Source organism: Meleagris gallopavo, chromosome 4, assembly GCF_905368555.1.
Source record: "Meleagris gallopavo chromosome 4, MGAL_WU_HG_1.1, whole genome shotgun sequence".
NCBI classification, from domain to species: domain Eukaryota; kingdom Metazoa; phylum Chordata; class Aves; order Galliformes; family Phasianidae; genus Meleagris; species Meleagris gallopavo.
This window is the reverse complement of record NC_139407.1, coordinates 23,299,359-23,319,564: the sequence shown is the minus strand read 5'-3', so window position 1 is coordinate 23,319,564 and position 20,206 is coordinate 23,299,359. Positions and strand designations below refer to the sequence as shown.

Below are 20,206 nucleotides of genomic sequence, written 5' to 3'. Positions count from 1 at the left end.
ATCTAAATTTTCTCAAATACCTCCATGGATGAGTGATCCAACAAGCTCCGTGGGCAGCTCATTCCAGTGCCCTCTTTCAGTAAGTTTTTCCTAATATTTAACCTTAATCTTCCCAGGTGCAACTTGAGGCCATTTCCTCTCACTAGTCCTATCTCTAGTTACCTGAGAGAAGAGGCTGACCCCCATCTCAACACAACCTCCTTTCACGGAATTGTAGAGAGTGATAAGATCACCCCTGAGCCTTCTCCAGACCAAACAGTCTCAGTTCCTTCAACTGCTCCCTTCAAGACTTGTGCTTTAACTCCTCAGCAGCTCCACTGCCCTTCTCTGGACAGACTGCAGGGTCTTGATGTCTTTCTTGTAGTGAGAGATCCAAAACTGAACAACGCACTTGAGGCGTGGCCTCATCAGACCTGAGTACAGAGGGATGATCACCTCCTTGCTCCTGCTGGTTACACTATTGCTGATACAAGCCAGGATGCCACTGGCCTCCTTGGACACTTGAGCACGCTGCTGGCTCATTTTAATCTGAGTATCAATCAAAACTTCCAGGCCCTTTTCCTCTGCACAGTCTTCTAGTTACTCTGCCCCAAACCTCTAGTATTGCCTGGGGCTGCTGTGGCCTAAGTGCAGGACCCAGCACTTGGTCTTGTTGAATTTAACAGTCAACTAAGTTACCTTGACAGTCCTACAGGAAGTAAGATAGATTTAGTATAGAAACATGTTCGGAGCAACAGATTAGTGAAAAAATGAGAAAAAAGTTAGATCTGCAAGCACTGCTTCGCACTTTGCTCTCTTCAAGGCCACCAGCATCAGAGGCTGCCCCATTCTTCAATGCATTTTCCTATAACCTATCTCAATTTTCACACCTTAGACAGCAGTTCCTGTATCAGCCAATGTAGCCTTTGGTTGCATCTCACCCCCTAGATTCCTTAAAACATTTACTTCCCACTTTTATACTGAAGATGCACCACGAGGGAGAAAATTTCTTCCTGTTCCTGAATGTTCGCAATGACTAGAGACATCAAACATAGAGCTACAGAGCAGGGGCAGGGAGGAGCACCAATGCACCATCAAAACAATATTTTTGTTAGGACAGTCTCTTCTCAAAGCACAACAGAATGCTTTCAGAAGAATGATCTCCCCACTCACTCCATTTTATAAACAAAGTGACCCATCCTCAGAGTGCTTGTCTGCTGTTCAAGCAGGTCCTTCCCAGGAACTGAGACACAATGTCTTCACAGAGGCATTAGAATAATTTCATTTAGAGCAGGAACAGCAAGGGCTAGGATCTACACTGGAAAGGAATTACTGTAGAAAAACAGAGCAAGGCATCTCATCATCCTGAAAAGGGAAAGGCGCCCTGCAGAGGTACAAGCACACATCCTTCTCCCTTCTGCAGCATGGAGGGGAATACCCTGATGCTTGTGCTCCTTTCAGAGGGGACATTCAGGCTGCAAGCATCACAGCATCAAGACATTAAATTGCAAACTGGAGCAGCTGAGCAGAGGTACCTATTCGCACTCCTAACAAACCTCTCCACTGGAAGCTGCCCAATAAAATATGGAACTACAAATCCTTACAAAGAAATGGGAGAACCAAAATGATGCACTAGATACTAGACAATGTAAAAAACTGCAGATCAAAATCTAAGGTACAATTGTACTTCCCTATCCATATGAGGAAATAGAGACAGGATGACCAGAACAAAAGAGACCAAACTGCAAGATAAATGGAAGGACACTACCAAGTCCCAGAGTTTACCCCAGAGACTGCTTTCTTATTAATACTTCAGATCTATTCAAGGACCTCAGTTTGTGTGTTCTTATCACATCGGATTACTTGAGTAGTTATATTAGTCTAATATAACTTCCTCTGAAATACTGTTCAGTGTAACTCTTTACCTCTTGATTAAACATTGGCCAGTGATGAACACAGTGCACGGTGTCATATTGTAGGCCATAGAAGAATCTGGCTAAAATAATTACAGTTCTCCATTCTTTCAGTCTCAAAAAACAGAATCTCAAAGGCAAGGATTACACAAGCCTGCTGGCTGGCTGCATGCCCAGCTCAGCACAGCCCTGCTCGGGTGGCACAGCAGGGCACGTATTCCACAGGGCACTTTCTCCATTCATTCTCAGTGTTGTGGTTTGCTCACTGAGGAGATACCTTGCCATCAGGTCCTGGATGGACTAAGTGCTTCCTGCTGGAAGGGATGCACTCTCTGTTCTTTCCCTCATCAAGGTTGGCAGTGTCTGAAAGAGGCAGTTCTTGAAGCCCATCCTCTGCGCCTCTCTGGAGCAGTGAGCGTGTCACTCACTCACAGACAGAAGCCAGGCCAGACAAAAGGCTGTTTGTCCAGCACCTCCATCAGCCCTTCCTCTGCTCATCCCCTCCAGCTCTAGCTCTGTGTACATCTGAAAAGATTCATCTGCTAAGAAAGTGAAAAGGAGAGAAGCAGAAGAAAAAGGTACGTCTAGTTCCTGAAATTATCACTGTTCACATGTTCTTCTGGTGCTAGTTAAAGACTGCAGAATTAGAAAAATATGTGGGAACATACAGAAGATGATCTGGGGAGATCAGATACACTGTAGGCAAAATATGTTAGTTGAGACAAACGTGTGGGTATGATCCAGCTAAAGAGCCTTCTTTCCTATCTTGCTCTTCTTCAAGGTTGAATGTTAGATATTAACATCCAAAGCCATTAAATGTGCTACATCGCCTTCCTGTACTCAATATTATTGCAAAGTTGGTAAATGCAGAGAGAGGTGCGCTCACAACAAATTGCTGACTTTAAGAGAACTAGATTTTAATGAGAATTCATTTTCTGGAAAGAATCGTGGTATTGATGGGAATTACAAAGCAGCAATTCACCAAATTCATCCTCAGTGGAATAGCTGCAGTCCTCACAATGCACCAACTGTTCAAGCAAAACAGATTTGACTACTTTTTTATGGAAGAAAGTTCTTTATAATAATATCAGTTATGCAGTTCTTGTGTAATGACTTCTTATGAATGTACTAATAAGCCTACCTATAATGCACTAACACTGAAATATTCAATGTTAAGTTCTGCTTTTTACAGGTTGAAGCCAGGAATTGCAGGTGTTTCTGAAAGATAACCTGACAAATAACAAATGATTAGGACTTTTAATTCCAAGTGGGTGCTTTTAGCTCTTTAACTCCACACACAAAGAGAGTGTGATGTATACATATAATAACATTTGCTTCACTTTTTAAGGCACAATTAGCCAGCTTGCTAACCCAGCACATCACTGAACTGACTGGAAAAGATCATATGCCACGTCAGTATGGGAAAAGTTACTGCTCATTTTTAGGATTAGGCAACTGGAGACGCACAGAAAAGCATAACAACTCTGAAAAGTACAGTTAAGAGACAAAACTTGTAAACATGCATCTTTTCCTAATCCTTTAGGATCTCCTAGATACATTATGACATATATTTTTGTGCCATTCCTCAGTTTTCCCTGTTTCTGTCTCCTACTGCTCATACCAGAGTTCCCAGCACTGTCACAGGGAAAAGAGCATCACTATCTGCATGAAATATTACCCTATAATTCACAGATCTGGATGCTGAAACTTGGTTGGTTTTTTTTGTTTGTTTGTTTGCTTGGTCTTTTTCTGACTATGAGATGGTGCCAAATTGCTTGTCAGAACAATTCAAATGCTCTCTGCTGAATGAGCAGGGATAACAGTAATTCCTGAATCACAGCACATATGCTCCAATGAAATGAATTTTGCTCCATGCAAAATTCTAAATCTTCCAAAGCATTTGTTTGTCCAGCTGAACTTCTTCCCTGAACTTTACTTACATTGTGTCAAAGTAACCATGGAGTTAACTCCTTAAAATGGATTTCTGCAACTGCCAGGAGTTCATTTTAAATATTTGTAGATGGCTTAACTCCTCTGTTAGAACTGGAAGTGATACGGTTTTGATAGAGCAATCTGGTCAGGCTTTGCACTGGCTGGCACTGCTGCTTTTTGAAGGCTTTGCATAAATCTAGCACCATTTGCTGGCAATGATTCTTTGGGTCACTTTGGAGATCGGATTTGTTCAAATTTCCCTGATTTGTTTTATGAGAGAAGACCTCTAAGCAAAGGTAGATAAGGTCTTTGACATACATTTTGATATAAATATGCACTTTCTAGCTCTGCTGTTTACCTAAGCAATCAAGTGATATTCCATCACCGTAGTTTGGAAGAATTCACAGCAGTTTGTCAGGAAACAGAAGATTCTGCATCTGAAAGGTCTGCCAGGTTCATCACCACTGACCCTGTGCAGGGAACTGCTGAAACACTCCAGGTCCTTAACAATCTTTCACCTGCCAATAGGCACCATTCTTTTACAGTAAAGGACCAATCTTTTGAAGAAAGTTCTTCTAACTGAAAGTTTCCTTTCAGTTACTAACCACAAAGAAACAGGAAGTATTCAGGAGAAAAAAAAAAAAAAACAACAATAACAATTTTAATAAAGTACTGTTCTGAAAAGCAGCAGTACTGAGTAGGCAAGATGCATTACCAGCCTGCGAGCAAAGCTGTCTATCCACAGCTCACTGGCACATGACTTTGCTAATACCACTTTTGGCAGCCATCCATCTCGGTTCTCAATGATGCACTATAGCAACACCTTCCTGCACTCCAAAGTGAATACTGAGTTATCCTCAGCTGTAGATCACGATTCTTGAATCCAGCAATTTGACAGCCTGCAGAAAATCTGTCAGTTTTCGGGACAGAATGTGTTCCTATTAATTTAGAGCAGATCGGCAGCTGGCAACAGATTGAAATGAACACTCCAGCTAAACTCCATTTAGGGAAAACCTCATTCAAATTAAGTACAAAAAACGTGCACAAGATATTATGAATGCCTTGTCCTCAGGGGAGCAACTCACAGAATAATCCAACCACAAAAAACAAAGACAAAAACCTCATCTGTTTCCTAAATTTCTTTTGCATGGAATGTTTCTTCCGTTAAATACTTACATAATGAAGTTCAATTATTTGAACAGAAAAATGTTAAACTGTATTCCTCAACACTGATGTTTACTGAGGTACAGCACAAACTTCTTTGAGCATTACAATTCTCTGAGCAAAACCCTCGTAACTGCAGTATTTCTACTACAAAACAAAGTTATTAGTATAACAATGCAGATTCTTTACTTGAAACATCAGACAAAGTTAGAACAATTTTTACTTTACTTGAGAAGTGGTTTTGAGGCCTAAAACTAATAAAGACAGTGAGCTATTCAATACTGCACTCGAAGGCAATTCAAAAATAGATCCCCAAGGCTCCATTACCAGTAGTTTATAGGAGTCTACTATGCAAAAGTTCATGTACAAGTTCACAGAAACTAGAAGGAACTGTTCAATTAATTTTGTTCCTACGACGGAAGTTCGAAAATACATAAAAGTTTATTATCATTGTAATCGTATTCCTTAACTTATTAGCCAATTTTTAACACTTTATTGGGTCAGTGATGTTAAAAGTTTGCACAAAATCTTATGGAAAATATAATTGAAGAGCATCACTGTAGCATTTGATCCCCAATATGAATTTAAATTGCCAGATTTCTTAAGTTGTCTCCAGCTTGCCATTCATCAGCTGAAGAAACAGAGTATCAGCAAGCTAGCTATGGTAATTAAGAATCTACATAGGAAAAAAATACTGCAAGTACAGTAAATGTATATGTTTAATAGTTTATTGTTTGTTTTTCAAGAATGACTCAAGTGTCCCACAAAATAACACAAGCACGACTCAATTATCTGAGTGACCTCTATGCCTGTCATGCCCTATTTTTTTCTTACCTAGATAAAAGCTATGGCACTTGAACTTGGCATTTATTTTGGTCTTTGCTCAAAGGGTGTTTTACTGCTAATTATGTCCAGGTTAGTTTAGAATACCCTATCCTGTACCCACATGTAACAGCCTAGAATTCTGCTGTGGCAGCATAAAGGGATCAACTATGTGCCAACGGAATGAAAGACAACAAAATCCTTCTAAATGTTACCATAGTTAGAACTAGGAATGCTCGTATTTTTTTTTTTACGGGGAAACATACTGCTAATGTTAAGTTAGTGACTCATTTCAACATTCTTAACCAGCCAAAATCACCTGGAAAGCTACGAGACTCATGTTCTCCCTGCCTTGGTAGCCAGCAATGTGCTCACTCACATCACTGAGAGCGCACAGCCAACTCAGAGCAATTTTCTCAAGGTGAGAGGGCAAGTAACAACAAATTGCCAGCAACAGAAGCCTCAGTTCCCAGCGATAGGATTCCCGTGGTTGTACAGAAAGTAATGAATATCAATTCCATGGCAATCTTATTCATCTCCTAGGAGAAAACACTCTCCAACACAGACGCTCAAGCCTCCATAAGTTCACAGGAAAGACAGAAAAATGTAAGATAGAAAACAGACTGGGGAAAGAGATCCACCCAACAGCTGTATCCGTGTCACGTATCTCATTTCTATTTAGCACTGCTGCACAGGAAACTTTCCAAAAATGAAGATGCTCTCAGTTCTTCTTCTGCTGAGTGCCCTCCTGGGTGCCCACACAGTGCCCTCCCGGCGGCCTAAGTGCTACAAGAGGGTCCTGCATGACCACAGCTGTCACAGCATTCCTGAAGGCATGGCGAGCCTCCGGCAAGTTGATGAGAGCCTGCAGGATCACTTTTGGGAAGGAGAAGGCTGTGAGACCATCTGTTACTGCAACTTCAAGGAACTGCTCTGCTGTCCAAAGTAAGATTCATAGAACGGGCTGGGTTGAAAAGGCCCTCAAAGATCATCTAGTTTCAACCTCCTTGCTGTGCGCAGGATCGCTAAGCCCAGACCAGGCTGCCCAGAGCCACATCCAGCCTGGCCTTGAATGCCTCCAGGGATGGGGCATCCACAACCTCCTTGGGCAACCTGTTCCAGTGCATCACCACTCTCTGAGTGAAAAAATTCCTCCTAATATCTAACCTAAACCTCCCACGTCTCAGTTTAAAACCATTCCCCCTTGTCCTACCAAAGATTACACTAATTGCACAGAAACTCAGAGGGTTCTGTACAGCCACTTGTATTTGTATCATTTCCTAGTTTCCACTGCTGGAATAAAGTATCATTTTAGAGAAGTGTATCTCTTCAGGTGGCTTGAAACTGTATCAAGATGTATCCGATTACCTGACACACTGGCAGTTTTTGATGTTTGTTTTTCAGAGCCTCACCCGGGACATGCTCAGCATACTTTGCAAATCTGCACGTCCCAGCAGAGGGGAATTTGGCATTTAAATTATCCAACTTCTGACTCTTCTGCCAGTAACTTTGATCTAAATTCAGTCTGAGAACTACAGATCCTTAGTCGCGGCACTTTGCAATGAAAATGTTTTCAGGATCATAAACAAAGCCATTTGATTTCTGTTACACAACAGACGATGCTACTCTAAGGCACGTGCAGATGTGTCAGCCCAATAAAAGATTCTTTAAAGACAGCTGTTTAGAGCAGTAAAGCAAATGGGGGGAGAACAGGTCCACAAATACCTGCAAAGGAGAAAAAGATTTCGTTGTCTTCTTCCGCTGGCTGACAGAGCAGAACAGCAAAATTCTCACGCAATGTGGGGTTTTTGCTGTTTTACACTAAGAACATGCATCCTTCCCCAGGAAATTTAGATAAAACATCAACTTGACAACTTACTAATAGTTCAGGGACATTATAACGTGATAGCATTACATAAACAAGCAGAAATGACTTTCTATACAAGCTCCTCTTGTCCAACATTCTCAAGTCCCCTAAAATCCAAAAGGCAAGTTGCACCATTCTTGTATGGGAATGAATTTGAACCAACTGGCAATGACTCCTAAAAATAGGAACTTTACATTCAAACTGAGAGTAGGGTATAAGTAATGGTTTCACCAGATACTGTGCCCTCACAAAGAGCACACTTCAGGTTTCCAGCTTTAACTACAGAGCTTTGAACAGCTCCAGAAAGCCTCTTACTTGGATGTAAATATACAGGGAGGTCTTCACCCACCTTGATATAAAGAATATCTACTCTGTAGGTCTGCCCATAGAACTAACAGCACTAAATAGTATGCGTATACACATGAGTTGTTTTTTTTTTAATAATATCAAATATTTGATAAAGTTTACCCTCACAAAGCTACAACACCATGCTAGAACGCCAGCACACTTGTCAGTCAATTAAAGTTTTGCCAATGTTTCTGAACCAGGCGAGGAGAGGAAAAAATATACAGTGCCTTCATACATACCTGCAGCTGCATTTGCATTGCTGGAAGGGCATCCCATAAACACAGTGATCACATACACATCCTAGCAAAACCTGGAAAAAAAACCCAACCCTGGAAATGCATAACATGTTAAAGTTCTCATAATTATTTAAGTATCTAATATCTTTCAGGGAGATTTTCTTTGGACCGAAGATATCTTTTGTGATCCCCTGTAACAGTGAGTGATCAACATTGAGCCTGCCACTGAGGACAACTGACATCATTCCACAATCACAAAATACGCTTTCAAGGGAAAAAAATAAAGCCAGCAACAGCCAAAACAAAATAAACTTCCTCTCTAAGCACACTGTAGAAACTATCTTTCTACAGGAGAAAAACATCCTCTCTATGCTTTGTGAAATATGTAAGAAGTTCTCCTTTTGGATACGGTAGCTGCCTTAATTAGTTCCATAAGGATGTGAAAGACTGTATCTGCTCATAATTGTACCAGTATTTATCTCCTAGCAAAAGAAAAAAAAAAAAAAATAAAAAAAAATAAAAATATATATATATATACACACACACACGTGTGTATATATCCTTTTAATAACCACACTTTCTCAACTAATTTTCAAAAAGGAACATCAAGGTTAAGCCTTCACGTGGCTAAGAGTGACTCTTGCCGGAATCCACTGCAGTGCAGCTTCCTATTGCTTTATTGCTGCTTCACTGTTAGCACCGCTTTAAGGCAATGCTAGTCAGTATGTGGCCTTCTGCACTCAGGCTCCCACTTTTACTTGGGTGCCTGCAAAAACCAAAACCCACTAGTCTGCATTACTCATATTTCAAAATTCCACTGGAAAGAGTCAAAATTCGTATTAATAGTACTAAGGTACGTATAAGTGATAATTATGTCTAATTTGTTAATTGCATCTGAAATCTTGAGGCATTAAAGATTGAGCTTTCAAAACACTACAACAGCAGTGATAGAACATAGATATCTGTATTCAGAAAGACTTAGAAGGAGAATGGGACAGTAACATGGAACATGTAGTACAAATGTAACTGTCTTGCCCCTTGAACTAGTGCACTGCTCACCTAAGGACATGGTTAGTGGGAACAGTGGGGATGGGTTGATGGTTGGAGTAGGCGATCTTAGAGGCCTTTTCCAACCTTGATGACTCTATGATAATCACCTTACAACACCACATCGTGAAAACTGCTACCACCAGCACACCAAACTTATTTCACATATAAATGTGAAATAGCACAAAGACTGTTTTACTTCATCCGTTAGTAAATAATGCTTAGATATGCACAGTGATAGATTAATTATACATAACCAATAGTAAGAGTTACAAGTAAATCTGCATTTACTATTTTTGCCAAGTAGTTTTTAGACTATTGAAACAAACAGCTTGTATCATCAGGCTTTTAAAGCCTGGTTCATATAATTACTCCTGAGTCATTTGGGCTTCTAATAAAATAATCAGTTAAGGATGATGGAAATGGGGAATCTGGCAATGCATTGTCAAAATTACCAAATTCAGTTTTCTGCTAAGAAAACATACAGTATCCACTTTTGTGCAAAGTCCTCTATGAGCTTCTCGTAGCAGCGAGGACGTAGTTTCTGTGGGTCGTGCCATCTACTTTCTTTGCCAATCAGGTAGTGTATATCTGCCATTCATAGCTTTCCAGTGCAACAGCTACAAAAATTAAGGCAGATGCACAGCTGGGTAGTAAAGTCAGTAGATGATTTTCGGTTACTTCCCTTTTACCATTATTGATGTGGAAAAATACATAATCTGATGAAAAAAAAGTTTTGCCACTTCCCACATGCAGCAGCATAGGGCCACGGACCTATTTCCAATATAAGCTCATTTTTGTCTCTCCTCGCTCTCCTCCCCTCCAGAAAAAGCTTCTACAGCCCCTGCCAAATCTATGCAGGAACACCCATCCTTGTTCTCCATCCTGTAACAAAGAAAAAGCCTTTATCCTCCACATGTTCAATTCAGTGCTGGGTTCCTTGGCTGTCTCTCCAACTAATGCTGTAGATAACAAATGTAACTTGTGCAAAAGATACTTCATAAACAACTTTACAGTCATTGCCATGAAACGAGTACTGAAATATCTTTCCAAAGGATTACCAACTTTACCCCGCACCAGCCTGGTATCACTAACCAGCTTGAACTTTGGCCAACAGTGCAAAACCCCAGTGTGGAAAGACATATGACGTTGTAAGTGAAAGAAATTAGGGTACTTATAGCTCCTGAGAAGGAAGCCAGTTTGAGTTTTGGGTTTATTATCATTCAGTTTTAAGCAACAGAGTGCCACAGGTCAAAGAGCAAAATGGAGCATCTTGGTTGCAGTGATGTCTTTCAAAAAAACTTCACAAGGTTAATACTAGCAGATGAGACCACAGAAATACCACTTTCTCATTTTTCCCCACATTTAAGAAAGAGCTTTTGAAAATCTGCTAAGGTCAGAAGCTGCAACAAATGCTAACTAAAGCTGTCTTCCTTCTCTTTAAGCTTCTTCTCCTGCCTTTCTTCAGCCAATGCACACAGTTTAAAGCAAAAGAAAATCATGTTTCATGTACCACATGTTTAGATTAACACAAAGCTAACAGTGAAAATACAAGAAATCATACATAACACTGTCTTTAACATCACAAACTTTACTAAGATACCAAATTAAAATAATATTTTGCTCTTGTTACTTTTAGTGTGTTGTTTTTAAACAGGTCTGAATAAACGCATGCAGTGAACAAGAAATAGCATGCCTAGTAGAAGATACCAGATCAGTCATTTCTGCCCACCTAATAACTGCAACTGTCAGTTAAAGCCTTTAACCTCAAGAAAAAGAGCCCACTGCAAAAATCTACCCTAATTCAGGGTTTTTTGTTTGTTTTGTGTTTTTTTTTTCCTCCTCAAGACAGCACTGCATCATGAGAACTTGAAGTACATTCATAAATGTATCCTTGGTACACTTTAATTGAAAAATATTTGTATATAATTACATAAGTAGTCAAAGCTTAACTACTAAGTACAAGTAACACACTGAATAAGTTAGACACACCCACTTGAGCAACAATATCAGTAATATTTATTTAAAATAGTTTGTGAGGAAATTTGTTTCATAAGAGATGGTTCTCAAACAAATCATCAAGGTTATGAAAAAATAAAACAGAGAAACTCTCTGGGGAGAAAAAGTTACAAAGAAAGCTTTTGCATATCAACAAAAACCCTCAGTCTTTTGATTTGTGGCCTGAGTTTCAGTCCCAATCTTCCCTGCCTAATGAACACTGCTATCCATCTTTAGATCTGGTTTGTTCTTGTCATTCTTGACCGAGTAGATGAAATATGCTAAGGTGTCCTTTTCATTCACTGGAATTGTCCTAAAATGGCAGCCAATTATCTACAAAGGAAGAATGCAAGGAAATTAAACACTTATATGCAGAAATGTTATATAACTACATTAAAAGCTTGATCAAGCAACTTAGGATAAAGGAAATCCTGCTTCCCTTCGAAAGCCTTTAGTAGTCATATGTAAGGTATGAAAGGAACTGTTTCATTGAGTACTCTGAAACAAATACAGCACAATCTCTCAAGTAAAATGCCCAGAAAATTATCAGAAAAGAAAAGATTTCTCCCAAGGAGCATAGGAGTATCTTTACATCTGTGCAGTCACACCTTGCATACAGAGCATATAACATCTATAGACCATCACGAACCTATGGCACACAAATTACTCAGGCTGAAGGAGGTCTGTATCAAGTTGTGTACAAAAAAAAGGAAGTCCCAAATACAAGAATTTTTAAGAATGAGCACTGAAGAGTTAGCTCTTTGAAACAGGGGTGTCAATGACAAAAATTCACAATGCTGTACATGCTAAATATGTCAACTTTACAGCTATTAAAGCTGAAGTTTGAAGTTTTTGCCCCTTCAGCACAAAGGACTGTCAATTTTATAAGGAAATACTCAGATGGACTGACTGCCCCAGTCTCTTTTCCAGCTTTTTCCAGAATACTTTTTTTGGACTAAAATTAGCAAAAGGAAGTGAGAAATCGAGACTGCTCATTGATCTACCACAAGGCATAAGCATAAATACTTAATATAATAAGCAAGTTAGAAAGCTTTTCAAAACATACCTTGGAAAAAAAAGTGAAAACTAAACAGAGACAGTTTGACAGAGCCCTTTAAATTGGACTTACAAGTAACAGCTAGCAAAAAATCCCTTGTACACTCAGGCAAGTAACAAGAAATCATATGCACTGTAAATGACAGTAAATTCTGCAGCTACAGCTCACAGAGACCTTTAGGTCAATCAAACAAAGCATGTGACAGCAGCTTTGCCTATTCACATGGAGCAGCACATGAAACATAAGCTACTGCAAGCATCTCATGAGATGTACCTAAAGCAGTTCCTTAGAAATGCCAGTTTTACAGAACAAAAGTTTTTGTGCTTTTTCAAATCAGTTCTGCTAACTCAAGAACTGGATGTATCTGTGCATCAACTTTCACATGAAAAAGAATTATTTAAAATACTTAATTGTAGAGGCAGCAGCATTGTACTCCTACAGCTCAGTCCTGGAGAGCTCACACATTTAATAACCTTGGCATTAGTCTGTGCTAATTAGTAGAGAGATCAACAAAATGTCTGCACTGAAGTACAACTGAGCATTACAGTACAAAAATGAAAAGGTGACAGCTATCCCTCCCTGCTGAAATGGTCACCAGTGCTGTCACATATTTGTGTCTTTGCAGCGCAAAAGTACTTTCAAATTGCACTCCCATACAGAAGAAATGCACACATCTGTACTCACATACAGCTTAAGTACTTTTAAAAATGTTTATAATAAAAAAGGAATTTTGTGAACTTCTATTTTGTGATAACAGATGCCCAGTTTTTAAATGAGATTAATGATCAATAGAAGACTTTCTCAGGTTTCTGCACTTTTTGTATACGAACAGATGCCTATATTAATCAGTTTTTTAAAGCCAAGCATGATCTTACTAGAACTTCACTGCTACCTCTCAATTTCTAGTTATCACTAGTAGGATACTTAAGCAGAAGGTGTGGCTGATGCACAGGTAAGAAATCCACAGTTCTATGATATCCAAAGATGCACAGGTCACCTCACTGTTCAGCTCACTGTTTTCAAGAAGCACACACACTCCTGAAAGTTAAGAGTCCCTTCCCTGGAAAGAGCTCTTTCTTCTGCTTTACTTGGCTCAGGAGCTGTGGCAGTGAAGGAAGCTAGATAAGCAGCTCCTTTTTGCTCTCATAAAACCCAGATTATATATGCACTTCATGCAAGGATCACATTGTACAGGAAAAAAAGCCAACACAAGGCATGCCATGGCAAATTGCATTTTCTATTATGGAGTAAACACTCACACGTACTTCAACAAGCTGTGCTTTGTTAAGTCCCGGTCTGGTCTGTAGCTTGAAGTGTCTTTTGTACCTTCGAAGTGTGTTCACTTGTAACTGATATAAATCAACCTAAAAGAAAAGGAGGAAAGGGGAAGAAAGCAACCTGATGTAATTGATAAGATTTCCCTCATCATCCTGGAAACCTGCACATACACAGTCATAGACTGTCAGCTCAGTAGAGCTCATTTTGACAGAAAAAGTACCACTCCACACCTTCCAGGAGAAAGAAAAACCATTCAATTCAGCTTCAGAGCAGCTTAATGTTACCGAGTATGGTTCTTTCTCCTGTTAGCAGCAGACAATATTTAGAACTTACAGTACTATAATCTTTTCTGGTTTTTTTCTTTTATTGTTGTCATTTGTTCCCCATTTTGAGAGTGATGACACAAAGCACAGTAACAAATTTCATAACGTCTGTGAAGATGCTGATTCGAAAGGAGGTCTCTGCATTTCATTTTCAGCCATGAAGTTTTTCACAAGTTACATATAAAATATAGCAGCATAGCTGCACCATGAGATAGCACGCATTACAACCAAGAAAAAGTCTAGCACATGAAGGTTTTTGGCTTGAAGTGGGAGAGAAAAAAAAAGCCGGTCTTGGTCTCCAGGAATATCTCTGCTACAATAAGCACAACAGAGGAGTTATGTACACAGGCACAGTTGCCCAAAACTATTTTTCAGTGTGAGCTGACAGTTCACAGCATTGCACAAGCTTCTCACAGGGATATAAATACACAGTCTCAACCCAGTACTCGCTCAGTTTTTAATCCCATGCACTCAGATCAACAGCCACTTCTCCCAGCAACAGCTTACCCTCCTACCTCCTTGACAGCATAAAAGAAAGTTTAATCAGAAGACTGAGGAGGAAAGGAAGCTAAGAAAGCAGGTTGAACAAGAAATTCTGTTAGGTCAGTTGCAATTACAGCAGCGTTCGCCAAACTTCCTGCATTAAAGACTGGCTAAGGCATTAACTCCTATTTTAAAGTCATCTAGCAGCCTCAACTATGCAATATTTAAGGCAACAACAGTGCCACTGCACTCCTGGTGACCTGGCCAGACTTGATACAACCCTGCCTTATATGTTAAAGGACGGGCATGCCCTGATACTCAAGATAGCAGCATTGTGGAAATCAGTGCCTCTCGGTACGAATCACTTCTAACATCTACTGCTGGAAACTAGAAGGCCCTACAGATGGTCAGCAGTAAACTGGACAGCAATTCAAAATCAGGGTCAGGTGGTCAGGGGCTGGTGGGCATCTAAGGCACAGAGCACCACATGGGAAGTGCATGCTGTTGCCCCAAAACTCTCCAGAAATACCTATTCTCCTGCACTACTACCACTGAAAATACACTTCTTTTCTCCTGTTCTAAGGATATCCATCAGTTGTGTTGTACTCTATTCTTGTCTGAGCAAATAGAGAGGCAAAAGCTGCAGTTACAACTCTGCCAGACAGTTACTTTAAGCCACGCAGAGAGCTTTCAGAGATGCCATCCAATGTTTTTAGCTGACAAAAACCACAGCCCAGCATCAAACTACTTCCAATCTCCTAAAATCCTCTTAGTCTGAGCCTTCAGGCTTGAGCCGTGTGCCTCCAGGCAGAGATTCCTGCATGAAGTTTCATCACCTACATTGCTGATGCTGACCGTAAGGATAGGTTAACACTTCTCCTACGCTTTCTGATGAACGCTGGAAACATCTCTTGGTTGAGGCCAGGTAGGCTCTGCTCACAATTAACACACAGACTGTAGCAGAAATAATCCAGCACACGTGGGAAGAAGAAAGTTTTTTCATAGTATAATGTGAATGCTTTTAAAAGTTTGAAAGTAGTTCACTTCCAAAATGGATGGTGTTTCCCTGGCCTGCAGCAGAGAAGGCAAGTAGAAATGCCTTCTTATCTCAGCTCCTTTTCAGCAAAACTGCCTGAGCATCTCTGTCCCAACAAGGACTAACACCAGAGCTCTCTCATTGAGAAACTTCCAGCTACACTAAGTGGTAACTACAGGTACTATCTGCACATTTCACATGGAAGGAAAGGATTGGAGGAATGTGGCAGAGAAGCATTTATAGCCGAAGTCCCGTGTGTCCTGTCAACCCTTAAAAGACTGTAATTTTGTTAATACGTAGCAAAACAACTTCTAGCAGGATCCTGGAGCCAAAAACCATAAGGAAAGTTTGACACTGCAGTTGTCTGAGATTCTGCACATTTAATACAACAAATGCGCTGTAAAGCTCAGTTTGCTTCTGTCATATCAGAAGCTGAGCGAATCAGGAGCCATCCCCAGAAGCAGGCACAGCAGTACAGATTTAACGTAACTATTAGAAAAAACCGTTGGCTACCTCGGGAGTGTCGATGTCTTGCACTGGTGAGTCACCATCGTCATCACTGCCTTTTCTCTTCCTTCTATTTCTCACACTCTGAATTAAGTTTTTGTGGAAGTCACAGATATAAAGGTGTCTCGCCTACAAGAGTAAGACCGCATCTTTCAATCAAACCCACGCAAGCTCCTCCCAGCCTTGCGGTACAGAGGCATCTACGGAGACATTCTTTCGGCAGCCTCGCTCACGCGGAGCGAGGTGGAGAAGCTCTCCTGCCGGATTCCGCTGCACGGAGGCATTGTTATGTCGCGCGTTACCTCCAACGACTCGGCCGGAGGAGGGAAAGCGCGGCGGCTCCCGGCTGACTCGGAGGGAACCGCGCGCAGCGGGGACACGCGCGCACGCAGCCCTCCCTCCAACCGCCCGCCGCAACTCGGGGATCGGCAAACAAACACGCACAAAATCCCCAAAAGCCCACGGGAGGCGGGCAGCCTCCGGCGTGTCCCGCGGGAGGCAAAACGCCACCTCCTCCCGCTCCGTACGGCTTTAGCTCCGCAAGGTCAAGCAACACGCGGGCCGTTATCCCCACGTCCCAGCTCTTCTGCGCAGGGCCGCACCGTACGGCGGCACCGAGTCCTCCGCGCTCGGGGCCCCGCGCCCACGGCCGCCGGGTGGGGCAGCGACGGCGTGGGGCTCGGGGCGGGACGGGGCGGCGGCAGCGTTGCGGGCAGGGCTAACCGCGGCGCGCTCCGGGAAAGGAGGGACCGGGAAAAGGCGCTTCCCCGCCGCCAGCAACAACGACGAAAAAAAAAAAAAGCCAAAAACCGCAAACAAAAGAAAACACACCAAAAAAGAACTTTAAAAGCCGCCCCCGAGCCGAGCTCGCTGCCGCAAGACTTACGCTCTTGTCCAGCTCGATCTTCACCTTCTTCTGCGAGATGCTCTTCTGGATCCTCTTGCTGAAGCTGGCGTTGCCGGCGGCGCGGCCGCACCGCTCGCCCTCCTCCCGCAGGCAGCACAGCTGCCCGGCCCCGGGGCCGCCCGCCCCGGCCGCGCCCGCCGAGCCCGCGGCTCCCGCAGCCAGCCCCGGGGGCGCCAGCCCCGCCGGCACCTCAGCCACGGAGCTCACCGCGGCTGCGGCGGCTGCGGTGGCGGGGTCGGCCCCGCGCTGGGGCAGCTCCTCGGGAGCGAAGCCGTTCATGCCCCGCGGCGGGCCGGCGGGAAGCCCCGCAAGCGCCGCCACCGCTTCCTCCCGGCGGGGGCACTTGGGCCCGGAGAGCTCTCCGGCCGCGCTCAGCCCGGACTGCGAGACTCGCCCGCCGCAGGGGGACGCGCAGCGCGACGGGCGCCCGAGCTCCGAGCCCCGCGGCTACCGGCGCGCTGGCGGCGCCCTACGGGCCGCCCCACTTCCTCCTTCCCCCTCTGTCATGTGGAGACTCTTCAGCTGTTTCCTATGCAACAACAGCAACCTGCCCGCCGCCCCGCCCCATCGCACCGCGCGTGCTCGCAGCCGCGCCGCGGGGCGCGCCGGGAAATGCAGTTCCGCCCGCCGCTCTCTGCTACGAACGACGACGCGGGAAAACTACGGCTCCCGAGGTGCGCGGCGGGGGAGGCGCTCCGCTCGGCCCCGGCCGCGCTGGAGGGGCGCGGGGCGCAGCTCCGAGCGCGGCTTTGCCCGCCCCCCGCCGCCGGGAGGCCGGATCGCGCTGGGGCGGTGGCGGCTCGGGCTGGCTGCTAAGAGGCCGCCCTCGCTCCTCCCCGGCGGCGCGGCCGTTGGGATTTGAAATGCGGGCGTTCGGCGGGGCCGTACCGCCAAAATGCTGGCGGTATCGAGAAAAACGAGCGTTTCGAGCTCTCGGAAAGCTACACGAGAGTCGCGTTAACGCAAAACCTTTAATAGCTCAGCCGCTGCGGTGATGGACGGGTCGGCTCTGACCTATTTTCGCCCGAGCGCGTTCGGAGCGCGAAAAGGAGGCTTTGCGTTCCTTTTGAACCCTTAAATTCGCGAACAGGCATCTGGGCTGCCTGCGCTCCGAGCGCCGTGAGGTAACCGCGGAAATATGTGGCCGTATCCATTACCGTGCGCTTGTGGAATCAGAAGAGTAACCGGGAGGTCAGCGAGCGATTTGAGGAGACGCAGATCCCGTGTAAGCCGAAGACCTGCCTGAGCCAGGGAACGCGATTATGCCGCAGTTTGGGTTTGTGCTGCAGATGGCTTTTTAATCTGATTGCATAACCTGGCATTAGAGAACAAGGGTAGGTCCCGCTTACGCTCCCAATAGTTGTGACTGAAGGATTCAGCAAGCGGAGTTAGGCTGAGCGTACAGTAACAGGCAGCAGTTGCGCATAAGGGCACGTTTCGTGATTAAAGGGAGGAACTGGATAAGAGTTGGAAAAAATAGCAAACGCTCCTTTGTTATTGGTCCGGCTGAAGACTAAGCGAAGCATCTGGGTTCAATTCCACGCTCTGCCACTGTGTAATCTCAGAAAACAGACGTTTTACTCACTGCTAAAGCTTCTTGTTATTCGACCCTTTCAAAAATGATAATGATGTTAATGATGAAAAACAAACAAAAACACACAGCAATAGGAGGCCTTACCTAAAGAAGATATAGGAAGCATATGCTTGAAACACTGAGAGAAGTGTGAGTTCCAGGAAGTTTCCAGCAGAAATCGAGGTCATGAGTAGCAATTTCTAACACCTTACACTATGCCTTTTGAGATCCATTTCATTTCTTCAGATGGTTTTGAGCTTACAGTGAGCATAAAATACACAATCTCCGTTATGTTTGCTGTGATCTGTTAAAGTGTAGAGATTGCTTATATGTCTCGGATACATTCCTGATCCTCTTTGTACAGTTTGTGAGCAGCTGAAAGCCTGATTTCGGTTGTGCTTGCCAATATGTTAATTCCTAAGCTGAATTTCAATAGAGCAGTATCATAGTTTCACGATTAGATCATGATAAGGCTGCAGCGGGGCTGAGAAACACAGCTCTGCTTCTGCTGTAAGCTGCTCACTTTCACACCTGTGCTCTGTCTTTCTTTGTGCCTGTAAAAGCATTTATAACGCTGTATGGCAAACTGGGTTGGGTTACAGCTAGACCAGGGAAAAGAAAATCAGTTAAGTTAAACTCCCATCTGCTTTACTGATCAGTTAGTTATATGATTGTGTCCTAACTGAGAGGAAGGTCTGATGGAGGGCAGGAGTGTGTGAATGATTCAAGAACAGGGAAGGAACATCTCCTTTGGTAGGAATACCTAAAAGCTACTTTGTCTTGAAAAAAGTGCCCAGATTCACACCTTACAGGCCCTGAACTTCCTGGCACCGGGGAAGGCCAGGCACAGGTGGAAGCTGAGCAGCTTATGCACTTTGAGATGCCATATGTCCCAGCTCGTGTTAGCTTTTGACTGATGTAGTTTGCAATTTGAGAGGGAAGAATGATAACTGGACACATCACCTTGAATATATTACACACTGTAAATGTGTTACAAGTAATCTTGGAAAGGAAATGTGGTTCATGACTGCATATAGAACTTGACATTATAAGGTTCAGTTGGGGCTGACTACTCCCTTCCCCATTAGGTACCATTCATCTGAAGTCTAAGAGTACTTTAGTGCACTTATGCTCAGCACTTCAAATTGCCCTGTTAGCAAATGCAGTGTTAAGGAAAATAATTGGTGCAAGTTTTAACAGTAAGTGTTTATTTGTTTCAGACTGTAACTGTTTCAATTAAAAACAGATTTCCTTAATTTGCTACAGATATTCTACAACATTCCCTGATGTTTTTGATGAAAGAGCAACCAAATCAACAGGAAGTCACTGGCTGTGTGTCAGAAATCATGGAAACAGTTGATATGGTGTATTTTAAGTACTTTAGAGGCTGAGATCTATTTCTCATTGTAAACATGATAAAGAACAGTGAACAAATCTTTTCTTCCTTAGCAGAAACAAAGTTCTATCCTTTTATCATGCTCTTCTTAATAAAATGTTTGATCCTCTCCCACTCCAGCACCCATTAACTGCTGCTGCCTCCTATTTATTGTCCAACTGTTTAAGCATAAAGCTGAAAACACAAGAATGTTAAGATTTACCTACAAACCACTTTTTTTTTTCTTCACTAGAATAGCTAAAATAGCTAAAATGCAACTTTGGATACTTAATCAGGTAACAAAATCTCTATTAGCACACATAGAGCTTACTGTAGGAGAACTAAGTAAGATGATAAGAGA

The 20,206-nt window shown here is 43.0% G+C and overlaps 2 protein-coding genes across 2 annotated transcripts; one reads left to right on the top strand and one right to left on the bottom strand.

Annotated features, from left to right (window-relative positions):
* Positions 1 to 2,175: 2,175 nt before the first annotated feature.
* SCRG1 (stimulator of chondrogenesis 1) lies at positions 2,176 to 10,897 on the top strand. Its single transcript, XM_003205533.5, has 3 exons — positions 2,176 to 2,470; positions 6,493 to 6,755; positions 8,414 to 10,897. Exons 2-3 carry the CDS (start codon positions 6,520 to 6,522, stop codon positions 8,466 to 8,468), a joined length of 291 nt encoding a protein of 96 aa, XP_003205581.1. The 5' UTR covers positions 2,176 to 2,470; positions 6,493 to 6,519; the 3' UTR covers positions 8,469 to 10,897.
* Positions 10,898 to 11,304: 407 nt separating this feature from the next.
* SAP30 (Sin3A associated protein 30) lies at positions 11,305 to 17,468 on the bottom strand. The gene is made up of 4 exons (XM_085222470.1): positions 16,877 to 17,468; positions 15,997 to 16,119; positions 13,629 to 13,727; positions 11,305 to 11,639 (listed from the first exon to the last, which is right to left on the bottom strand). Exons 1-4 carry the CDS (start codon positions 17,174 to 17,176, stop codon positions 11,517 to 11,519), a joined length of 645 nt encoding a protein of 214 aa, XP_085078596.1. The 5' UTR covers positions 17,177 to 17,468; the 3' UTR covers positions 11,305 to 11,516.
* Between the last annotated feature and the right edge of the window lie 2,738 nt (positions 17,469 to 20,206).

What these genes read in the sequence shown, in the direction of transcription:
- SAP30 (XM_085222470.1), bottom strand. Translation starts at nt 17,176, where the DNA reads ATGAACGGCTTCGCTCCCGAGGAGCTGCCCCAGCGCGGGGCCGACCCC. An exon ending in AGATCGAGCTGGACAAGAGC is followed by an intron (nt 16,120 to 16,876) that starts GTAAGTCTTGCG and finishes TTACTCTTGTAG; the next exon opens with GCGAGACACCTTTATATCTG. An exon ending in AAGACATCGACACTCCCGAG is followed by an intron (nt 13,728 to 15,996) that starts GTAGCCAACGGT and finishes CTTTTCTTTTAG; the next exon opens with GTTGATTTATATCAGTTACA.
- SCRG1 (XM_003205533.5), top strand. Translation starts at nt 6,520, where the DNA reads ATGAAGATGCTCTCAGTTCTTCTTCTGCTGAGTGCCCTCCTGGGTGCC. An exon ending in GAACTGCTCTGCTGTCCAAA is followed by an intron (nt 6,756 to 8,413) that starts GTAAGATTCATA and finishes AATATCTTTCAG; the next exon opens with GGAGATTTTCTTTGGACCGA.